Here is a 20,849-nt window from a genome sequence, read left to right on the forward strand (position 1 = left end):
CAAATTGAACAGGCTGCAAAGATCCTGAGATAGGATATTTTCTTGTGCAATACATAAATATATGAGCAGACCCCACTTTGATGGAAGAACTCAATGCATTCTGCACTGTCAGAGGAAAACAACTCCCCTGTGGAGCTCACCCCTGATCCATTGCCTCAAAATTTTGAGGATTCAGAATAGCTTGAGTCACTCAGTGCAGCAAAAACCCAACAACCCACTGCTGAAAAAATAAAACCAGGTCAGCGTAAATAATACTGACTGGGGCCACATGAAACTTTTATGCTGGCCTATCATTTTCACAAGCTGGCACACGGGAAATAAAAGCCAGTGGGTGCTGCTGCCATTTGACTCTCTCCCTGCAATGGAAACACGGGGTATCTTGTGCTGCTCATGACTTAACCATAAGTGTGCTCCAATGCACTGCAATGAGGATGTTTGGCAAGGCACCATTTAATGGCTTTAAAGCAGGAGTGTGTTGTATAATTGCTTTTTGTTCAAGGCAATCTAGGACAGTAAAACATGAAACTTCTAGTAGTGTAGGGCATTTATTTGAAAAAATATGACTAGGAAATAAAAGGTTACCTTGAACTTTGTTTCACTTACTCATTTTGTAGGATTGTAATTGCAAGCTCTGTGAATTCTTTTTGCCTTCTGAACAAGGAGCTAAAGTATTATAAATATTTATGGCACAGCTACTGAACAATCTTTCTCCTGCCCTTTATGTGCAAACTACAGACAGACCAAAATTACTACCCATCAAGTTCAGTCATTTGCTGTCATTTGGATCTAAACTGAAAGTTTCTTGGCTGAAACATTTACCTAGGGAAGACCCAGGTTCTGCCACTCTTCCCGGAATTTAATACCCATCAAAACCTAGCTATCTCTGAGCTAAAAAGTGATGTCCTCTCTCACACACAAGTTTTTCAGATTGCTTAAATGGAGCCAGAATAAGATATCAAGGTAATACTTAGTAGCAAGAAGCATGAGAAAAATCTGTCTTAATGCTTAAGGCAAATGTAAAGCAAATTTTCCCTAGGAAGGCAATAGAGCAGATCCTAAGCTGGTGGAAAACAGCACAAGCCCATTAACAGCACCAAAGGATGCACTGAATAATTTAGAAAAAGAAATCTATGGTGCTGTGTGGCACCACAAATTACATGGCTCAATACCAATTATTATCTCTATCATTCCTTCCTTTCAAGGTATTCTTTGCAGGTCTTATTTTAATCATGTAAATTTCCTCTTCTCCCAGCAGTTCAGGTAGGTCATTTTATATAGGGCTTAAACAGGAAATTAAAAACATTCACAACGAGATTCACTGGTTTCATGGTATCTTCCTCCACATCATATACTCACTGAATGAGCCTCTTTTCCTGCTCTGCATTTTTAAAGGTGAAGAATGGGAAGAGAGAAAGAGAGAAAGAGGAAAGAGAGAAAGAAAGAGAGAAAGAGAGAAAGAGAGAAAGAAAGAAAGAAAGAAAGAAAGAAAGAAAGAAAGAAAGAAAGAAAGAAAGAAGAAAGAAAGAAAGAAAGAAAGAAAGAAAGAAAGAAAGAAAGACAGAAGAAAGAAAGAAAGAAAGAAAGAAAGAAAGAAAGAAAGAAAGAAAGAAAGAAAGAAAGAAAGAAAGAAAGAAAAGTCCTGTGCTTAAAAGAGAGGTGTATTTTTAGATGAATAGTTAGGTGTTTACTTTTTCATTTGTGATTTCTGACTGTCTTCAACAGATTGTGTAGGGTACCTATTGTTCCCTTCTTTTGTTAGAACAAGAGAATTGGTAGTTTTTAGGACATCGAAACAAGGATGCTTCCTGGTTCAAGGTACTGAAATGTAGTCTAGAACAAAAAAATACTGAAGAAAAAAATCTCATACCACAAATTCAAAAATTCTTTTTTGCAAGTGAAATTCTATAATAAAATCAGAGCTTTATGCACTCCTCCAATACAATGAAAAGCAAAATAACAAGACCAGCTGGGTAACTTCTTAATTACATTTTAAAGGTACTTTTGCCAGTCTGACTTACTTCTGAGTTGACGTTTTCAGATGTTGGCCTACCAGTGAGGAAGTAAAGGCTAAAGCCCAGGAATCCTCTCTTCTGTGTGGGCTTTCTTTCCAAAAATTGTGCACAACAGACCTAATATTGCTTAAGGATTATTGCAAATATCCAATGCCCTTCATGTAAGAACAGCTGCACCTCCATCACAGAGCAAAAGAGCATTGTTTTGATGACAGTCTTCCAGTTGTTCCAGGCTTTTTTCTTCTATAAAACTGAAACAAAGGCACAATCCAGCACATCCCCATCACTAATGAGCTTTTTGCCAGTAAGAATAGATTAGACCCGGTCCAAAGCAAGACCCCTGACATGCTCAGTGTGTGGATTCTGGGTCAGCAGAACCAACCGTTTTACTATACAGATAAGCTCCATGTGGGATAGACTACTCATAGAGTGTGCCTAGGTTGTCTCAGCAGACTCACATCCAAAGATAATGACACATGTAGGAGATGATCTGCACAGGTCAGAGTTGTTGGTGTACAGGGCATTCGTGGGCATGTCTAAGTACCTCTTCAGTGCCTCAGGCATGTATGACTCCAGTTGCTTTGTGCTGCATTATGTGTCCTAGGTCTCCTAACAGAGATACAGTGCAAGTCAAAAAGGCTGCGGAAGAACGTGAAGCAGCCCCCAGATCAGACAGTCAGTGAAGACAACGAAGGCCATGATGTGAAACAAGTAACTTCTACAACCAAAATATATAGGGTAAGAGAATTCTTGTAATAGTTCATCACTGGTGATGTGATTTTTGTCAAGTCCATCTAGCACAGTGAATAAAGGGTATTGAAAACCCTCTGGAGTTACCTGTGTTGATTAAAACTTTATCTTCCACTAAATCAAGGAAATACCTTGAGTGTAGATGTGGTTCTGATATTTTTAGTCAAAACCCTGTAAAGCATCTGTAAGATCCATGCAGTATTTTTTCTGTGGTACATGTATCACATACATTGAGGTGTGATATTAAAACTTGAACATACCTACTTATTTGCTAATCATCTCCTTATTTCTGATAATTAACCACACAAACCTATGCAGTTTAAAAACATTATACGCCTCTCTTCTTACACTTCTGTAAAAGCCTCAGTGACAAGCAAACCTCTCATCTCCTTAGTCTCCAAGTGGTGAAAAATGGATGTATAGCTTTTGCCTAAAGCAAGAGATGTTACATCATTACTATGACTGCATTTCATGATGGGCTTTTTTTTTTTTTTTTTTTGCCAGTATAGGAGAAGGTAGAACTTACCCCAGAGCAGCAGAAACTTCTTGATTATATTATGGATTCATACAGTAAACAACAAATACCCCAGGAGGTGTCAAAAAAACTGGTAAGTATATTGACAAATTCATTTTTGAAACACTGATAATGAAGTGAGGATTACAAGGCAAAAAATATTTATAGTCAGCATAAGCAGGTGTAGTAAGTAGAGCAAACTGTGGGCTTACACTTTAAGTATGCTGAAAGTGGGGTAGAATCTCTCCCATTCAGTCAAAAATTAGACCACATCTTTGTGAAACTTAAATGTTAAGAAAAATCTTTCAACTCTAGAATAAGATTCCTATGATCAAATCTAATCTTTGCTGATTGGAGCTTTGTTTTTTCCATTGTAGGCAGTGATTTGAGTTTGACTTGCTGTCAAGCTTCCTTTCCTGTAAAGACACCAGCCTGGAATCTTGAAAATATTTTCTAGAGTAAAAGACACTGACTACTTCTTATGTTGCCTTCCAAAATACTTGGTTTTGACAACATTGGAGACAAATTACAGTGTTTGGCAGAACTCTTGCCTGGTCCAGTCTAATAGTTCTTGTATTTAATGATCCTAAAAAGGAAATGTCAGTGAAAATTAACAGATTTTGTTTGGTTTGATTTTCAACAGTTGAATGAGGAATTCAGTGCTGAAGGAAATTTTCTGATTTTAACAGAAATGGCCACCAGTCATGTGCAGGTTCTTGTGGAATTCACTAAAAAACTACCAGGTACATCCAGGGTCTTGGGGAAATATTTGTTATTGCAATGTTTACATGTCTTTCTGTTGCCTTTTGGAAAGCTTTGCATATATTTTAAAGACTATTTAAAAATGCCTGATCCTTCTACACACAGTTTAGATATCGTATAAAGAAAAGGTGCCTTGTGCTCAGAAGAATAGCAGACTGAACAGTCCAAACTCTGCTACTCCAAGATGTGGCACCCTTTAGCTATTGACAGAGAGAATGCTCAGAGAAAGGATTGTGTCTGTAGAGAGATTTAGTTTTATATATTGCCAAATAGTCTGCCTCGAAACTACCACTAACACTTGCTAGACTCTACTTGATTCCCTTTGCTGCCTTTCTAGCAATGCCTGTAGGTTTTAACAGCCACCGAATTGTGAGTGACACACAAGAGCTTTCTCTAGTTGGTGGCACCAATATTTATGGTCCTTGCACAGTGTGTTATGGACAAGGGCTGAAAATGTGAGTTTATTAGCATTTTTTAAACTCTCAAGTTTGTGTTACCTCAAGACTGAACACTGGGCATATGGTAGGTACCCTTAACTAAGGAAGGTGCATTGTAACACTGAAAGCAGCATGGCAGTGGGAAAGGAGTGCAGAGAGCTCTGGTGGAAACACAACAGAAGATGTTATGGAGCAGCATCAGGTTAGACAAAATTGTCACTGTTGGTTGTGCACCACCACACTTTGCTTACCCTCAAAAAGTACCATGAACACTGAAATATGTGTGCAATCCTCATAAACTTTGGGGATGTTCAAATCAGTGTCATGTGCTGAAGTCCAGGTTTGAATGTCTGCAGCATTTGGCCACCCTACTGACACCAACATCGAGGTTGTGCTGATGTGTGGCGCCTCACGTGCAGGAATTGCAGGACAGAAAGAAGTGGGAACTGCTTCTTTCGCTGTCTGATTTGTCTCCAATGTTTCCTCAGGCTTCCAAACCCTTGATCATGAAGACCAGATTGCTTTGTTGAAGGGCTCAGCAGTAGAAGCCATGTTCCTCCGTTCAGCTGAGATCTTCAGCAGGAAGCTTCCTACGGGGCACACTGTCCTTCTGGAAGAAAGAATTCGCAATAGTGGTAGGTATCTCGCTCAGTGAGGCAAAACCAAACCACACCAGTCCACTTCTGTGTCAGTCTTTGGCCCTTGGGAAGCTGGTATGATTGTTTAGTAGCATTCATAGATTTATCTGAATGTTCTTTACTTTAACTAGAACAACTCTGACTGAGCCTTGAGTCCAAAGTTCATAAGGTAAAGGATCCTTTACATGTACCTTGCATCTTTTATGAATAATGCTACATCAAATAAACCTAGTGCACGTCTCCAGTGATAAGAGTGAAAGAATGATGAAGAAGAACTATTACCATTTCAAATTGTTCACTTAAGTATTGGTAATTATGCTTTCAAAGACAATCCCTATAAGAAGAAAAGAAAAGAAAAAAAAATTTTAGGATGTTACTGAAGGTGACTGAAGGCAAGCACCAATTCTTAGGGTTGTTCTGCTAAAACTGAATCACACTGAACAAGGTGCATAGAAGAATTATAAATACAGCATGTTCTGAGTATGTTTTTTGCTTCTTAAGGTCCATTGGAAGCTCAGTGACTCTGATAAGTTCCATTGGTTCTAGACATAAATTGTAATAATTATGAAAAGCCAAATGGGACTAGATATTGTTTGTTACTTAGAGCAGGAGAAGTTGTGTTGTACATTGTTATGCACTCTTTGTCCTCCACCAATACAATACCGAATGTTTTGCCTTTTCCTGTATTGACCAGCAAGCTTTATCCAGTACTCAGATACCTATCAATGAATATTCAAAGGGATCAACAATTCTGAATGAGTCAGTCTATAGATTCTGCCTTCTGACTTTCCTTTTTAAGGATCAGAAGGAGAGGAGACAGAAGAACATGTAACCTCAATATTAGTCATGGGAATGGGCTTGAACTTGATTCAGAAAGTACTACTGATGTAAGCAAAATTAAGCCAATGCTTACATATTTGATTCACTGAAAAGGTTCAGAAAACTTGAGAATAATTCTCTAGCTGACCATATGTATTTATTTTGGCTTAGCACTCTCATTTATAACTAGTAGTTTTTTTCTATTTCTTTCATTTTCATTGATTATAGGAGGGTTCTATTTGATGGACTGGAAACAGTGACTTCCAGAGTGATATGAATAGCTTCTGGTCCAGGTTCTGCAGGCAGAGAAATATGCCAAGAAGGCCAGATATGTTTCCTGGAAACTGTAATGAGTTGTCACATATCCAAATGTCTTCATTAAGAGATTTTTTTACTGGATTAAAACCCACATGTTTGATAAAAATAGCTTTTAGAGAAATGAATCCATATGGCAACATGATTACTGAAAGCTTCTCTTCTCTGATCTGTAGGAGTTTGAAGTTTCTTTGTTCCAGGTATCAACTGTTCATTTAAAAAAAACCCAAAAGCAAGAAATACTTTAATCCAGAACATTGGATAAGCCCTTATGTCATACCAATAATTTTCCTTAGTCATAATTTTAAAATATTCTGTTAATTCTCTGCAGCTATGGGATTCTGAAGTGATGCAATATTACATTTTACAGGTTTGTGCTTGACTTCATGATAATACAACTGGCTGGAATACTACATTGTATCCTGCCTTAGTATTATTTGCCTGTCATGTTGCAGAATAAAAAAACCAAAAAAACAAACATTTTGTGCAAAACAATTTAGAAGAAATTTGTGTAGAAATTTCAAGACAAGTGAAAAATGTGGTATGTTTCCTGCAATTCTTTTTTTTCTGTGGGGAAAAACTCCAGGGTAAATTAAAAGCAAATTCTTAGACCAAAAGCCCAGGCTGAATAGTTCCCAAGAAATGAAACACAGTAACTTTTTAAACCTGTGTGCCTGTATAAATACAAATCTTCTTGCTCTTGGGAGAAGCTTTCTGAAACATCTTCCCTCAAGCCAGGATCAAGTTGAAGACATAAGAGGAAATTCTGATGTTAGAACTTCTCCCTCCATGTATTACAAAAGGATAATGTATTATCCAGCTTACTGCTGCTGACTGCATTTTTTCCTTCTATTAATAGCCAGAATAAAATAACTCATATACTTTATTTCTCTACTTAGTGCAAATTCAAAACTACTTTAAAAGATCTTCCTTTGCTGCATTTAATGGGGCTGTGACAATAAAAAAAAGCAGCTTGTAAATCTTTGCATTTCTAGTTTAATTACTGCTACTGGACCTATTTGACTTTTAAATAAATGAAACTTTGAAATAGTTTTAAAATATCTACTACAGAAATAGCTTATTTTTGCAGTTTAAATCCTCATTCTTTTCATGTGTCAAAGTCCAAACCAAATGAAGGAAAGGCATCCAAATTCTTCTGTTATCATTGTTTACACGTCCAGCTTTCAACGTTATTTCAATAATATGCAATATAAATTATAGCAAAATAAAATATTACAGATATTCAATATTAAAACATTCAATATTATGCAGTTTACACCCCTGAATGTCATAGAACTCAACACCAGGGCTCTAGGTTTCACAGTAGCCTGTACCAAATGTGACATTAGAGAAGAAATGTAAACAATCTTTTCCAATCTTAACCAGTAAAGGCAAATGCTATCAAAAGCTGCAGCTGCCCATTATCATGTTATAGACTGGTCCAAGAGACAAGAATGGCCAGAAGAGATTAAACCCCTCTTTTTCTATATAGCCTTACTGGAAAACAAACAAATAAACACAGAAACAAAAAAGGTTAAATGCAGCAAACTGAAAGATACAAAGACAATAGAGAGCCTCAGAAGAAATTCAGTGATGGCTGAGTGGGAGTTTGAAAATCAAGTTTATAGGTAACAAATGAAAAAACAGCATCAGGATTATTTATGGCTCCTAGTGAGGTCCTAAACATTGTCATGTCAGCAGCCATAAATTATTGCTGTTAGTCAGAATTTCTGTCTGTATATTTTTAGGTACAGACTAATTTAAAGTCTAAATATCACAGAAGTTCTATTGTCAAGCTTTGATGCCTCTATCCATAAAATCAGGGAGGGTGGTGGGGATTCTGCCTAAAAGTCACAAGCTGTCCAGAATTCTGTCACCTGCCACCATGTCCACTTTGAAGCTGCTCTCATCTATTAATATTTATGCCTTCTCTGGTCTGCTTGTATGGAATGTTTGGGTTTTTTTTTTTTCTGATAAAGAAGTCAGAGATCGGGTGGTGATGACCTTTGAGCATTATCAGCATTCATTTTCATTCTCATGCTGATGAGGCATATTTTTATTTCTCAGCTTGTGCTTATTGCTCAAGTCCTGCTGCACCTCAGAGACTGCCTTTGTTTGAGCCCTGATGGTCTTTCTCCAAAAGCCATTAGGAAAATTCTTGCATTAGGTGCTCCTGTGACTGAAATCCTCTCCTACACACCCTAATATTGAGACTTAATGAGAAATACAGACTTTTTAAATTTAATGTTACTGAGATTTTTGCCATTTACTCATTTTATTTGATGCTTCACTATGCATATACCATATTGGGATTGACTCATTCTGTGAAAGGCTGATATTCTAGTAATTTAATGCTTGGTGTTTTTCTGTTATTTATAAAGTAAATTCTCCCCATTTCTGAGCAAATACACTATTTAAAAAAAAAATACACTATTTTTAAAAAATAGAGCTGAGATACAGAAATTTTTCTCTGTGAGGACCTTTGGTTTTGCTAAAGATGCCAGTTTTCAGTAGTCATGAAAAGACAGATTTTTATTTCGTCACTTTACTCTACAGAGCAGTTCTAGGAATTTGAGTATTGGGAAATAAAATACTGATGTTGACAGAAAGGGAAGAATCTGGACCCAAATTTTAAGTTGGCAGCAGGACCTCTGACATTGTGAAACACGCTGTTGTCTTCCTGGATGGGTTACAGGTGCTGAAGTACACTCAGATCCAAGGGAAAAAAATAAATAGCCGCACTTTCAAAGCATTGGCAAGAGGCCACCTTTTCCCATTGAATGTAGGATACAAAGTTCCCACTGATTTGGATAAGAGGCTCCTGCAACCAAAAGCAAAGTTTGATATTGGAGCATGGATACCTAATAACTTCCATTGCCCTTGGTTTTTATAATTTGGTTATTAGTACTGAGCAAGAGTGGTGCTTCAAACCCCCCTTGTCCTGGGGTTTGTGAGAGAAACAAAATGATCTTCACTGGTGAGTCCAAAGTGTCTAACCCTCCAAATGGTCATGTGCATCCTCATGGAAGGACACATCATCCTGTGACTCAAGGCAAAACTGGCACACTGCCCAAAACATTAAGAAATTTAGACCACTCTAAATTGCAAAATATAGGAAAGATCTTTTCTGTTCACTCACCTTTCCTGCACAATCTATCACACTGAGTCATCCAGTTCTAGGTACCTGAAGCATAATTAAAATTATTTAAATCATATCTACACAATAAATCTATACCCATGAAAGCAAAAACAGATGCCAGCAACCCAATCTCTTTTATTCTGCATAAGTGTGTTTCTTCAGGCCAAAAACATTTTCAGACTCTGCCTAGGAAGACCAGCTCAAGGCAGTGCAGATGCTGCTACTGTGTGCCAGACCACATTTCTCTCTTGTCTGCAGGCACTCAGGCCACTGCTATAGGAGGGTACGTGGAAAAGGTTATTTGTACCCTCCTTACAGGCTTGGGTTGTTTGGGTTTTTTTTGGTGGGTTTTTTTAACTAAGGTTTCTTTGCTTGCAATTATGACTTGCCAGAGGTTCTATAGATTGCTTTAAAGAAGATGGGGGTTTGGTACTTGGTTGTGAGTTGTGCTCAACATATGCTAAGCTTCATTTAAGTTGGCCATTTAAGCCCTACAAGATAATGGCAGACAGGAAAGAATGTGCCCAAGCTCTGGTGTGTCTTTTCTCCTGGCTAGATTTTCCCCTAGTTTGGCACTCATCATTGCAGGGGTGAATTTGGTCAGTGTTTAAAGCAGCATTTATGCATTTGAATGGCTTAGAAGGGAGAGCTAATAAGCAGCATGAAAAACAATTCTGGTAGATGGAATAATGGAAAAGATAAAATGTAAGTTTGTGAGTAATTAGAATATTTTATTTGCATAAAGCAGCTGCTAATATACCCTTGGTTTTGTATTCACTGATGTTTAAATGTTTATAAAGAAAAAATGATCTCTATCTATATTAATAACACAGTGTTAGTTACTGTTAATTAGCATTTGCTCTCAAGCTTTCTTCTTGCAATAGATTACTTATTCAGATTTGCAACACAGCTGAAGTAGAAGAGAGAATGCTGTCTCAAAAAGCTGGCAATACTGACCTGATATCACAGTAAATACACATATTCCAGGGTTATCTTAAACAGATAATTATTCATGGCCTGAAACTGCAAACCTTATGATATCAGGTATCAGTCATCTTACCTTTAAGGAGTAATCATAGCAACAAAACTCTAAAAAAGACAAGGTCTAAAGTAATGCTGGGCCTTGAACTACAGATGGGGATGAACTTGTGCAAGTAAGGGATGTTGAATGAATGATGTTCATGGGATTAAATCTGCTCTAGTTTGATGCTGGAAAGCTGCAACTCAGTAAATCCTGTATTTCCCAGTGGCAACACTTGGGTTTACAGCCAGACATGCATGAACACAATGAAATAATGAAATGATCTGCAGCATCTTCTGCAGGTGGCTGAGTTGGGTTAGGCAGGAATTTGTGTAACACAGAAAGATGCCCAGTGACATGTGAGGGATAAGCATGTTCTTACTGCCATAATGCTGCATGAAAAAAGGTTTTTGAAACCTTTTTGAAGAAAGTTAGGAAGGAGGCACTATTAGCAGTGACCAGGAAGCTCTGCCTGCCTGCCAGCACTGTGCAGGGCTCTCATCTGATCTAAATATAGAAGGTAAGGCAGAACTAACTTTTCTGTTCTCAGTGAGGCCAGAAATAGAATTTCATTGATTTTATTTTTTTTTTTCACTTTTGAGCTATAACTTGTAGTAATGACTTTGGGAAAACCATGTAACTCACTTCTCTAGCCTTTCCAGTTACAAGCACCAAATCACCTTTAATTCTTGTTCTGATAACCTGAAGTGGCAACATCTCATACAGTAGCTAGGAAAAAAAAAAAAGTAAGAACTGTAAACATCTGTTTCCTGTGTTTCTTCATTGTTTGGGGTTTGGTGTTTTTCCTTTCTGCTGGAGTTTATTAAATCCGAGCCGAAGCTTTTACAATCACATTAGAAAACAGCCCCCTCTTGTGACGGAAAAGCAACTTGTGTAACGAGCGTGCAGAAAGATGAACTGAGAGCAGGGAAACTTCAGCTTAGGTGGGATGACAGCAAAACTACTAAGATAAAAGATTCCATTATCCTAGTTCCAAAATTTCTAATTTTTTACTGATTTTTTCATAATTGTCTTGTGACGTATATCAGTTGAAAGATTTTTAAGTTCTGTTCTCCCTAGGAGAAGTGGAAAATCTCATGCTTTGCTCAAACATCCCTTTGTAATTCCCTTTCATCTCTCTGGTTTTGTTTTATTTCTCTGCTTGCAGTACACTACTGCAGAGTTTCAGAGTTTCGCTCTGCAGTAATTTCATTTGATTTCACATCTATACTCATTTTTTGCTTCACCCTTCCTTTCCTAATGTTAGCTTAGAAGCTCTCTGGGCAGTGATTGTTTCACTACGTGCTTAGGCATTGTTTGGAGCAGTGAGGACATGAATTTAGGTCCTCACTAGCTTTTCCATATCCTGTTTGCCAGCACCATTTTTATCCTACTTCTGCTATACAGACAATTGGATTTGAGGAGTTTGGGGTCACCAAAAGCAATAAATTAATCCAGCTGAAAGCTGGCCTGACCTTCAAAAGAAAAAAGAGAAAAAAACCTTCAAATTGCGAATATAAGAACCAAATGATGGGAGTCAGTCACAGCCCACTTCCTACCATTTCTTGTTTCCTGTCAAGATGATTGTGCCCAGCGGCACAATACCTTGCACAGGGACTTCTAAAAATATCAAATTTGTCTTAGACTTTTCTTTGTCTTAGACTTTTCTCATGTTGCTGCTGAGCTACTCATTTCCATGAAAGGAATTCATTTGCTCTGCTTTAGGGCCCAGCTTTTCACTTCTTTTTTTTTTCTACTTTCATGCAAACTCTAAGACTTTGGTGTTCCATATAAATGTGCTGCTTACATATTATAAGGAACCTTGGCATTTCAAACCACCCAAGAGGGAGACAGGTGGTGCCCCAAAAGTTAGCAATAACAGGCATTCAAAATTTAAAGTAGTTAATGCTGATGACTAACAACAGAAGCCTCGCAGCACATTAGGTGCTATGACTATTGTTTGCCCTGTAAGAAGGGCCAGCTGTGTTACTAACTTCTACAGGACAAGCTGACCCACATCATATATATCCCTTTAATTGACTTAGTAGTATTGAACTCATCAAGGAAACAAGATTTGTGGTTTGTAATCTGAAGTGAACATAAGTTGCTCATGTCATGTGTTTAAAAACATGACTCAGCCATGAAATAAACCACACCCTACAAGACCCTTCCTGCACTGTTGGGACACACAACTATTCCACTGCCTAAAGTAAATTCACTGCCACAGCAAAATGTGACAGTTACATAGCTGAGTCAAGTGACTTCATGTTTCCTTTCTTTGAGTTCCACACGCTGAGTTTCAGTTTGAATTTTGCCTACTGGGGGCACTCCAAACCTCACTAGTCCTGGACTGCAGCTTGGTGTTGTACACAACACTCAAACCCACATTAATTCACCTGGTTTCCAAAGCAAGTTATAAAGACTTCTCCTAGAACCGCTCAAAATTAAGATTAAAGGTACAAGAGATCCTGTGGCCCTCATCTGTGGGAACTGGGGAGGTTCCCATCCTTTCAGCCAAGGAAGGCCAAAAGGTTCTTGCTGCAGAACCACTGGTTTGGATGTCAACACTGCTTCAGAGCTGCAAGCAGCTGCTGTCAATAGTTCCGTGTCTGCTCTGAGTGACTCACATATCATTTAAAAGAGGAATCATTTTGATGTCACAGAACTTCTCTTTTACACCAAAGAGCAGGAAGGAGTACATCTGTAATTTAAGGCTAGCTAAGAACATTGTGACCTGATGACAAAGTCAGCAAGAAGAAGTCTCATTGGCATGCCTTAGTTTGGAAACCCCAAAGGCTTCTGCTGATGGGGAGAGAATCACATGATCCTATTCTGAAATAGGCCTGGATTTTAGCTATTTTTGTCTCTGTATTTTATAATACATTATTTTATGCTTTAAGGTAGTAGTAGTTGCAAGCAAGTTGATCTTGGACTACAGGTAATCCTAGACCTAATGAAAGTTTCAGGCTACATAAAAGGAGTAATTAAGTGACTTTATGGAGACAACTGAAGCAATTGCCCAAGGCAGTTGGCTCTATAGTTGGGCTGGAATTAAACCGTACACCCTGAGAGGTTTCCACATAACTAATGCAGAGACAGGGAACACAGGGTCTGCTTCGCAAAGAGGATTATCAGCAAACAAGGAAACCAACTATGAGACTGGTCCTGAAGAGCCAGATGGACAAATCTGCAGAGTGAAATGAATTGTTTGAAAAAAAGACTTTGAAACCATGCAAAAAGAAATTTCCAGTGTTTGTCTGTGTCTAGTTTGCTCTGGAAAACAAGGATGTGCTTGCACTTCTGTAACTAATTGTCTTGCATCATGATTTCTTCAGTAGATTTCTCCCACCAAAACAGTCAATATGAAATATGAAATAATTGCTGTGTAGCAATAAACCAGAATGCTTCAATAATTAAGACATACTATAACTATTCTTTCATTCTCACAGGTATCTCAGATGAATTCATAACTCCCATGTTTAATTTTTATAAAAGCATTGGAGAGCTGAAGATGACATTGGAAGAATATGCACTGCTCACAGCCATAGTTATCCTGTCTCCAGGTAACTTCTCATCCAGAATTAAATATTAGTGGTTCTGGAAAGAAAGCATGAGGAGCAAACATGAGATTTGTAAAAACTTACATTCTACACGGAATAAGTGAATGTGCATGCTCATTCTGTATATTCAGTTGTTAAACCAGTAAAAAAGCACAGAAATACAAATTCCAAATGTCCTGCTACACCATTTGGTTTTGAGTACAAGGAAGAAACTGCTTAAATCATGTGCTTTTAAAAATTACAGGTATCTCTTCACTACTTAGCAAAAAGGTTTCTTCCTTCAGAAAACCCCTGATGTGGCTACGTGCACATCACCAGTGACCACTGTGAAATGCCACATATTTTAAAGGAAAATTGGGAAACCCTATAACTTAGAATAACTTAGAGTATGGCAATGGAAGTCTTCAGACTTTATTGGGAGGTTTCCAAACCAGGTTTCATCAAAGATGGGAAGATGAAGCATTTCCATCACTCTTTGAGTCAGTGTGTCTCAGGAAATTTTTTACACCAAAAATCCCATCTCTCTCTTCTTCTCCCAGTCCAAGTATCCAAACACATTTCCATATGAACAAAATAAAAACACAAGTATTTTCTAACAAGGAAATTTAATCTGAGGATGAAAATTTTGATTTCACCCTGGTGACCTGCTTTTACACTCTTCTCTTCTGGCTAAATTCCCCAGGAGTACTACACCTCCAAAACTTAGGGTATTGCCCAGTTTTTGAAATTTATTGCATGACATACTCTGATGCAGTAACACATGGAGAGATGATGATAGAACTCCAGTGAAACATTGCAGAGTTAAAATACCTCAGTTTTTGAGAAGTTAAAAGTTTTTCCTAGTTAGAAGTAGGAAGCTTACGTGAAAACCCTAAGGCAAAAATACAGTATCAAACATTTATATTTCATATTAATTTGAAAATAAATGTTCCTTGTAGGTACGAACATCAGTGGCCGGTGTAAATATTTGAATATTTTTATTTTAACTTATCAGTGTAAATATTTGCAATATATCAGAGCATATATTTGCTAATCACTTTTTTTCTTTAAAACCATAATTAGATCGACAATACATAAAGGACAGAGATTCTGTGGAAAGGCTTCAAGAACCCCTGCTGGATATTCTACAAAAAGTCTGCAAACTTCACCACCCAGATAACCCTCAACACTTTGCATGCCTTCTGGGCCGTCTCACAGAATTACGGACATTTAACCATCATCACGCAGAGATGCTGATGTCATGGAGAGTGAATGACCACAAATTCACACCTCTTCTCTGTGAGATCTGGGATGTGCAGTGATGGATACTTCTTTATTTTATTTTAGGAGAAATATCTTTTTAAAGGACCACATAGCACCTGTTTTCATAGAGAAGTTCCCATGGTGCATTATATTTTCTTTACTGCATTTTTATAGCAACATACCAAGGATTCATAAAAGTCATTTTATCCACTTTACACAGAATATTGTATAGCTATCAGATCCTCACACGTGAGTATAACTTCTCCTGTATTTATACCCTCTGACAGAAAGAGCCCACCAGGTCTTCAGAGGAATGCAATTAATTCCTGCTGCAATTAAGCTGATTGCAGTAACTGTTCCTTTGCAAAGAAGTGGGGAAATGCAAGTTTCCATTCATAATTTTTCATTGTAGTGTTTTTTTGTTCTTTACCTCTGACAAAGAATATATTCCAGATCGTTTCAGTAATAAACCAGCTGAAATGGGTAATGTCATAGCTGTTTGCTGTTCAACTCTGAAATGTGTTCATGTTAAGGTTTGCAAGATGTTATTTCTTCACCAGATGAAAAATTATGTAATGGAGAAAAACTACATACACAAGAAACCTCTTAATGATATAATATGTAACTTCAATTGCTATATTATTTCGAAGTAAAAATTATAGAGTATCTTTGCTTTGTGAAAGTGTGTCACAGGTTATTTTGCTTTATGACTTTGAGTGCTGGTGCTTAACAGCTCTCAAAAATACCATCGGCAGCACCCCTGAGACAGGTAAGTGTATCTGGATGCTGGGCGCGGAGGTGCGGATGCCGCCGGGGGCTGCAGGCAGGGTGAGGGGCACTTTTCGTGCCGGGCTCCGCTCCCAGCGACGCGAGCCCAGGCGGCGGGGGCAGCGCTGTGCCGAGCGCTCCGGGCAGAACGCGGGATGCCGGCGGCCCTTCGGCTCCCAGCGCCCCGGGGCAGCAGGCGGGCGGCGTCCCAGCCCGGGGGCCGTGACCCAGTCCGGGGCCGTGTCCCAGCCCGGGGGTAGTGTCCCAGCCCGGGGGTAGTGTACCAGCCCGGGCGCCTAGTCCTAGCTCGGAGGCGATGTCCCAGTCCCGGGGCCGTGTCCCAGCCCGGGACCTCTGTCCCGGGGCGGTGCCGCGGCTCCGAGCCAGGTGCGGCGGGCACGGCCCCGCCCCCGGAGCCGATTGGCGCTTTCGAAAGGAGCGGCCGGCGCGGCGGCGGCCGCTGCGCCTTGAGAGCCCAGCACGGCCCAGCGCAGGATAGGACGGCACGGCACAGCACAGCCCAGCCCGGGACGGCACAGCAAAGCACGGCGCGGCAGAGCGGTGGGTGTGACAGCAGCCCGCACCGGGGGGTAGCGGTGGCCCGGCCCCGGCCCGCGGCAGAGGTGCGGGGGGCTGAGGGGCCGAGCGGGCAGCGGGGCGCTGAGGCGGGCTGAGGGGCCGAGCGGGCAGCGGGGCGCTGAGGCGGGCTGAGGGGCCGGGCGGGCAGCGGGGCGCTGAGGCGGGCTGAGGGGCCGGGTAGGCAGAGGGGCGCTGAGGCGGGCTGAGGGGCCGGGTAGGCAGAGGGGCGCTGAGGCGGGCTGAGGGGCCGGGCGGGGCGCTGAGGGGGAGCCCCGCTCGCCGCGGTGCCCCGGGCGCGCAGCTCCGGAGCGGCGGCACTCGGGGGTCCCGCCCGTCTGCAGGGACAGCGCTGGGAAGGCGCCGAGTCCCGCGTGTCGGGGAGCCCCGGCAGAGCCGGTGCTGGGCGGAGCCGCTCACTGCCCTCGGCCCGGTCACACGTCCAGCGGCAGCAGTTCATCCTGCGTCTCAGTCACGGTCGTCGGAAGGGAAGTGCCTCGAAACTTACCCTGGGGAAGGGAGAGGGAGAGTTTTTGCATAACCGCCTTCAAACCAGTCTCTCCTGTGCCCTATGCCGGCGTTTGAGGATGCAGTGCTGCTTCTGTAAGAAATCTGCCCCAATGCTCTTGGCTAAAACACTCATTCGTATTGCTTAATAAGCCGAAAAGCGTCTGGCACTTTTCTTTGCCCAAAAGCTGGCCTTGTGCCAGGGATGCTGTGTGTCACCTTTGGCAGCTCAAGACATGGGAAAAAGTACATGTATTCCTTTAGGAGCTATATGGCCTAACTGCCCTATGCATTGTACCGAAATTGTACTGGGTGGATCTTTCAGAATAATACACGATTTTATATTTAAGTCATAATAAACTACTCCTGACTGTGGCCAGCCAGCAGCCTGCTAAATGGGCATCGATAAATGCTCCCCTCCGTGTTGCTTTGCTGGAAGAAGTGTGGGTTGGAAATGGGAGGGAGAAGAGAATTTGCCTGTGTATGTGAGAGAGCATCTGGGGCAGTGTGTCTGGTGTTAACCAGCCTCTGCCCAAACTGGATGCTCCTGTGGGAAAGCAGCCGTCTGCATGTCTCCTGCGGAGATGGCAGCTGTTGAGACGAAGTGCTCCTCCCTGATTTCAAGTGCGTTTCTCTGCTCTGACAGGTGTACCCAGGGCCTTTGTTGCCATTTGGTAGGGGAGAGCGTGCTCACTGCCTCTGCTTGTGTGCACTTCATGGAGAGGTGTGGAAAGGCAGTCTCTGAGGAGAAGAGTCAGCGTGCCTTAATGTAAGGAGTTGGTTACCGCCTTAAAGCCCATCACCTCGGACTGACCAGTCTGGTTCTTTCTCTTTCGTGCCTCTGAGAACTCCCCAGGGAAGCGGAGCTCCTGCTGACTCAGTAATGCAACGAAAAGGCTCTGAAATTGCTGTAGTGATGGAGCAGCGCTCCGTTCAGGGGATGTCTCTTGTGCCTACCCCTTGTTTTTGCATGTTAGTAGATGTGTCTGTAAAAAAAAATCTTGACTATCCTGTAGTAGGTTTCAACAGATACTGACATGACAGCTTCTTTCATTTCAGTGTGTTTATAAACATGGGTTTCAGTAGGTACTGTCAAGACTAATCCAGTTGCTCTGGGTTAGACTGTTGTGACTGCCTTTGGGTGTTGATGGAATAGAAGATGATGTTATATATCTTAAATACAGGGTGAAGAAGTAGAATCGTTTCTACCCAAGTGTTTTCTTAATGAGCCTGTTAACAGAAGGCAGTTTAATGAGCCTGTGAATCCCTTTAGGTTCCACTTAAGCTAGGTGAATGGCTGCTTCATCAATGTTTTAGCTATCTGTAGAGTTGTGGATTTTGTTTGTTTGTTTATTTGTAAACTGTTCAGTCAAGTAAAATGGGATCTGGACTCTGTTCATCTTGTGCTACAGAATGGGTTGTAATTAGTGTAGCATGTCTTGCTGGTTGGGGCCCACTGAGTGTTCTATAAATCCTGATACAGCTGATCCTAAGCAGGCTATCTCATGGAGTATCTGAGAGCATGTGTTAACACCCTGAAGTATTTGTGTAAAGTGCTTTAGTATTTGCTGACTCTGCTGTTTCTCAGAGTGTCTGGGGGCAAAGTGCTGGGCATCTCTGTGGAGAGCAGAGGCAAGCTGTGGTCTCACAAGTCTGTGTGGGTCACGTCCAGGGTGTGTCTGCACCCCCTTTCCTGAGGAATGCCTGTCCCTATGCCACGTGTCAATAGATAGGGATGTTTTTCTCATCTCTCTTACCTGGTGTTCATCCATAGCTCTAAGTCCTTCACTGGAGGTTTGGCACTCAACCAGCTGAAGGCAATTCTTGCTTCTACTGGTATGTAATTTGTGGCTGACCACCTGTCTCCCAGTAAATCAGTGTCTCTCTATTGATCCACCTGCAAGGTGTGGTTAGCTGACAGCTCCTCTCCTTCCATCCCCCAGAGCCATTGGCAGCAGAAGTACCAGCAAAAAAAGACGGGTTTTCTGAAAGTGGGGTTGTTGGTGGGGGTTCTCTGTGCTTACTGAGCTTGCAACTGGATTGGTTGCCCCTGTTTGGGCAAAGCTCACATTTCTGGTTTTCCTCGTTTTAAGGGGTGAAGCAGGGAGGGGAAAATGGGGAAGAAACAACACCAGAAACAGTAGGAGAAGAATTATTAAAAGAATTGTTTCTACTGTGATGGGCATATTCAGTCTTCTGTCCCCAGGGACCTTGAGGGTATCAAGGTCTGCCTGGAAATGAGAATGGCACGGCCTGGAGCTGTGCGGAGGATGTGTTACAGTGTACTTTTATTCTGAGGTCCTTTCTTTCACAAACTTCAGTGTCTGAACACCAAATGCCTTTTGAATGAGAGCTGATAAAACTGGCATGTGTAGAAACTGATGCAGTCCTATCTGGAGCTGCCAAAATTCAGAATCAGATACTTAGTTCATTCATTATGTGCAGCTTTTTGATGCAGGGAACCCAACTGGTTTTAGAAGAAGTCAGATTTGGTTATGACTCTGCCTGGTACTGCGGTATTCTCCTCACCACAGCACCTTCTGCACATTTACAGGCTGACTACTTGAAGGTGGCAGATCTGGGTCTTCTCATCCTGTGCCTCTTGCAGTAAGTGATATGGCTACATTTATCTGTATTCCCTGCAACCTCTGAGCTGAACAGTTTGGCATCTGAAAATGGGCAGTTGTTACTGTATTACTTTTCAGCTCAAAATTCATGCACTGTAGCTCGCATCATCAGAGGGGGTTTTTGTTAAGCGTTTTTCAGATGCCCTGATAATAAGTGAAGCCTTTTGGCTTTCTAGGGAGCTCTGACATACGGGCTTACAAAATAACTTGTTTTAGAAGAGCAGGCCCTTGAAGTTCAAGTGCCACAATTTTCCTCAATCTCCTCCTTTTTTTTTCTTTGGCAAGACTAGTTTTTGTTAGGCATGCCACAAAACTGCAGATGCTGAGCATTCCTGTGATAGCTGCAGTGTGAATATTTTGCTTTGTTCATGTTTTGAGTGCTCCCTGTGAATTAGGCTGTCTTTTGTTTTCCCTTGGCAGTTAATATGCTAGAGCTCTTGTTAGCCATTATGGAACTCCTTATTTTAATGAGACCAGCTTCTCTACTGGCTGTTCTGCTGTTGTTTTATTTATTTTTTTTTAATCAATGAAGCCTCTTATTGAGCTTCTCTTAGGACAATAGCTTTCTTATGCCAAAGGAAAACGTATTCCCCTGGACAAAGCTGTGGGAAGCATAACATGCTCATTAGTAATGCTTGGTATATACCCTTCCCTTCCCTTGTTCATTCATAGAAGGAAAAATGACATCAAGGAGAGGATGTCTCTTTGTGTTTTTTTTTTTTCCTTCCCTAGAGATAAAAAGAAGGGGAAAGATATCACTGGAGTGTCTCTGATAAGGTCTGAGAAGTGCTAGCAGTCCTCGTACAAGGAAGTGTCTTCACCTGAAACCAAACTGGTTGCTCATTTGCCAGTTGCAGAGGTAAGTTGTTTGAAATGCCTGATAGATGTGGTCCCACGTAGTCTGTTAGGTTTAAGGCAGTGGGAAGGAGCAAGGGGGAGAAAATGACACCATTCTGCTTTCAATGTAGGTTGAAAGGGTGAGAATTTTTACAAGAATTGTGTTTTCTGTGATGGGAGGTTCGGTCTTTTGTCATAGGAGGTTGTGCAGGAGAGAAGATGCCATCTACGTACAAAGCCTAAATATCTGGGACAGGAGAGGAAAAATACTTAATTTTAAATGAAAACAGATGAGTTAAAAATGTCTGCTAATGTCTGCAATCTG

General features: G+C 41.0%; 2 protein-coding genes across 7 annotated transcripts in view; both read left to right on the forward strand.

Annotated features, from left to right (window-relative positions):
• The window catches only part of NR1H4 (nuclear receptor subfamily 1 group H member 4), a 36,174-nt gene extending 20,283 nt beyond the window's left edge, over positions 1-15,891 (forward strand). For all 3 annotated transcript variants that reach the window (XM_018910067.3, XM_009086635.4, XM_018910069.3), the window contains 6 exons: positions 2,617-2,750; positions 3,272-3,370; positions 3,920-4,019; positions 4,964-5,110; positions 13,857-13,970; positions 15,030-15,891. In XM_018910067.3, the coding sequence (XP_018765612.1) occupies positions 2,617-2,750; positions 3,272-3,370; positions 3,920-4,019; positions 4,964-5,110; positions 13,857-13,970; positions 15,030-15,268 (833 nt within the window). In that variant the 3' untranslated portion in view covers positions 15,269-15,891. The remainder of the gene's footprint in view (positions 1-2,616; positions 2,751-3,271; positions 3,371-3,919; positions 4,020-4,963; positions 5,111-13,856; positions 13,971-15,029) is intronic.
• A 523-nt stretch (positions 15,892-16,414) lies between these two features.
• LOC103813633 (anoctamin-4) overlaps positions 16,415-20,849 on the forward strand; it is a 235,008-nt gene continuing 230,573 nt past the window's right edge. For 3 of the 4 annotated variants that reach the window (XM_050969710.1, XM_050969708.1, XM_050969707.1), the window contains exons 1-3: positions 16,415-16,600; positions 19,506-19,667; positions 20,420-20,546. The gene's annotated coding sequence lies outside the window, so the exon portion shown is untranslated. The remainder of the gene's footprint in view (positions 16,601-19,505; positions 19,668-20,419; positions 20,547-20,849) is intronic. The other variant, XM_050969709.1, reaches the window with a different exon arrangement.

This window comes from Serinus canaria, chromosome 1A (assembly GCF_022539315.1).
Source record: "Serinus canaria isolate serCan28SL12 chromosome 1A, serCan2020, whole genome shotgun sequence".
Taxonomy (NCBI): domain Eukaryota; kingdom Metazoa; phylum Chordata; class Aves; order Passeriformes; family Fringillidae; genus Serinus; species Serinus canaria.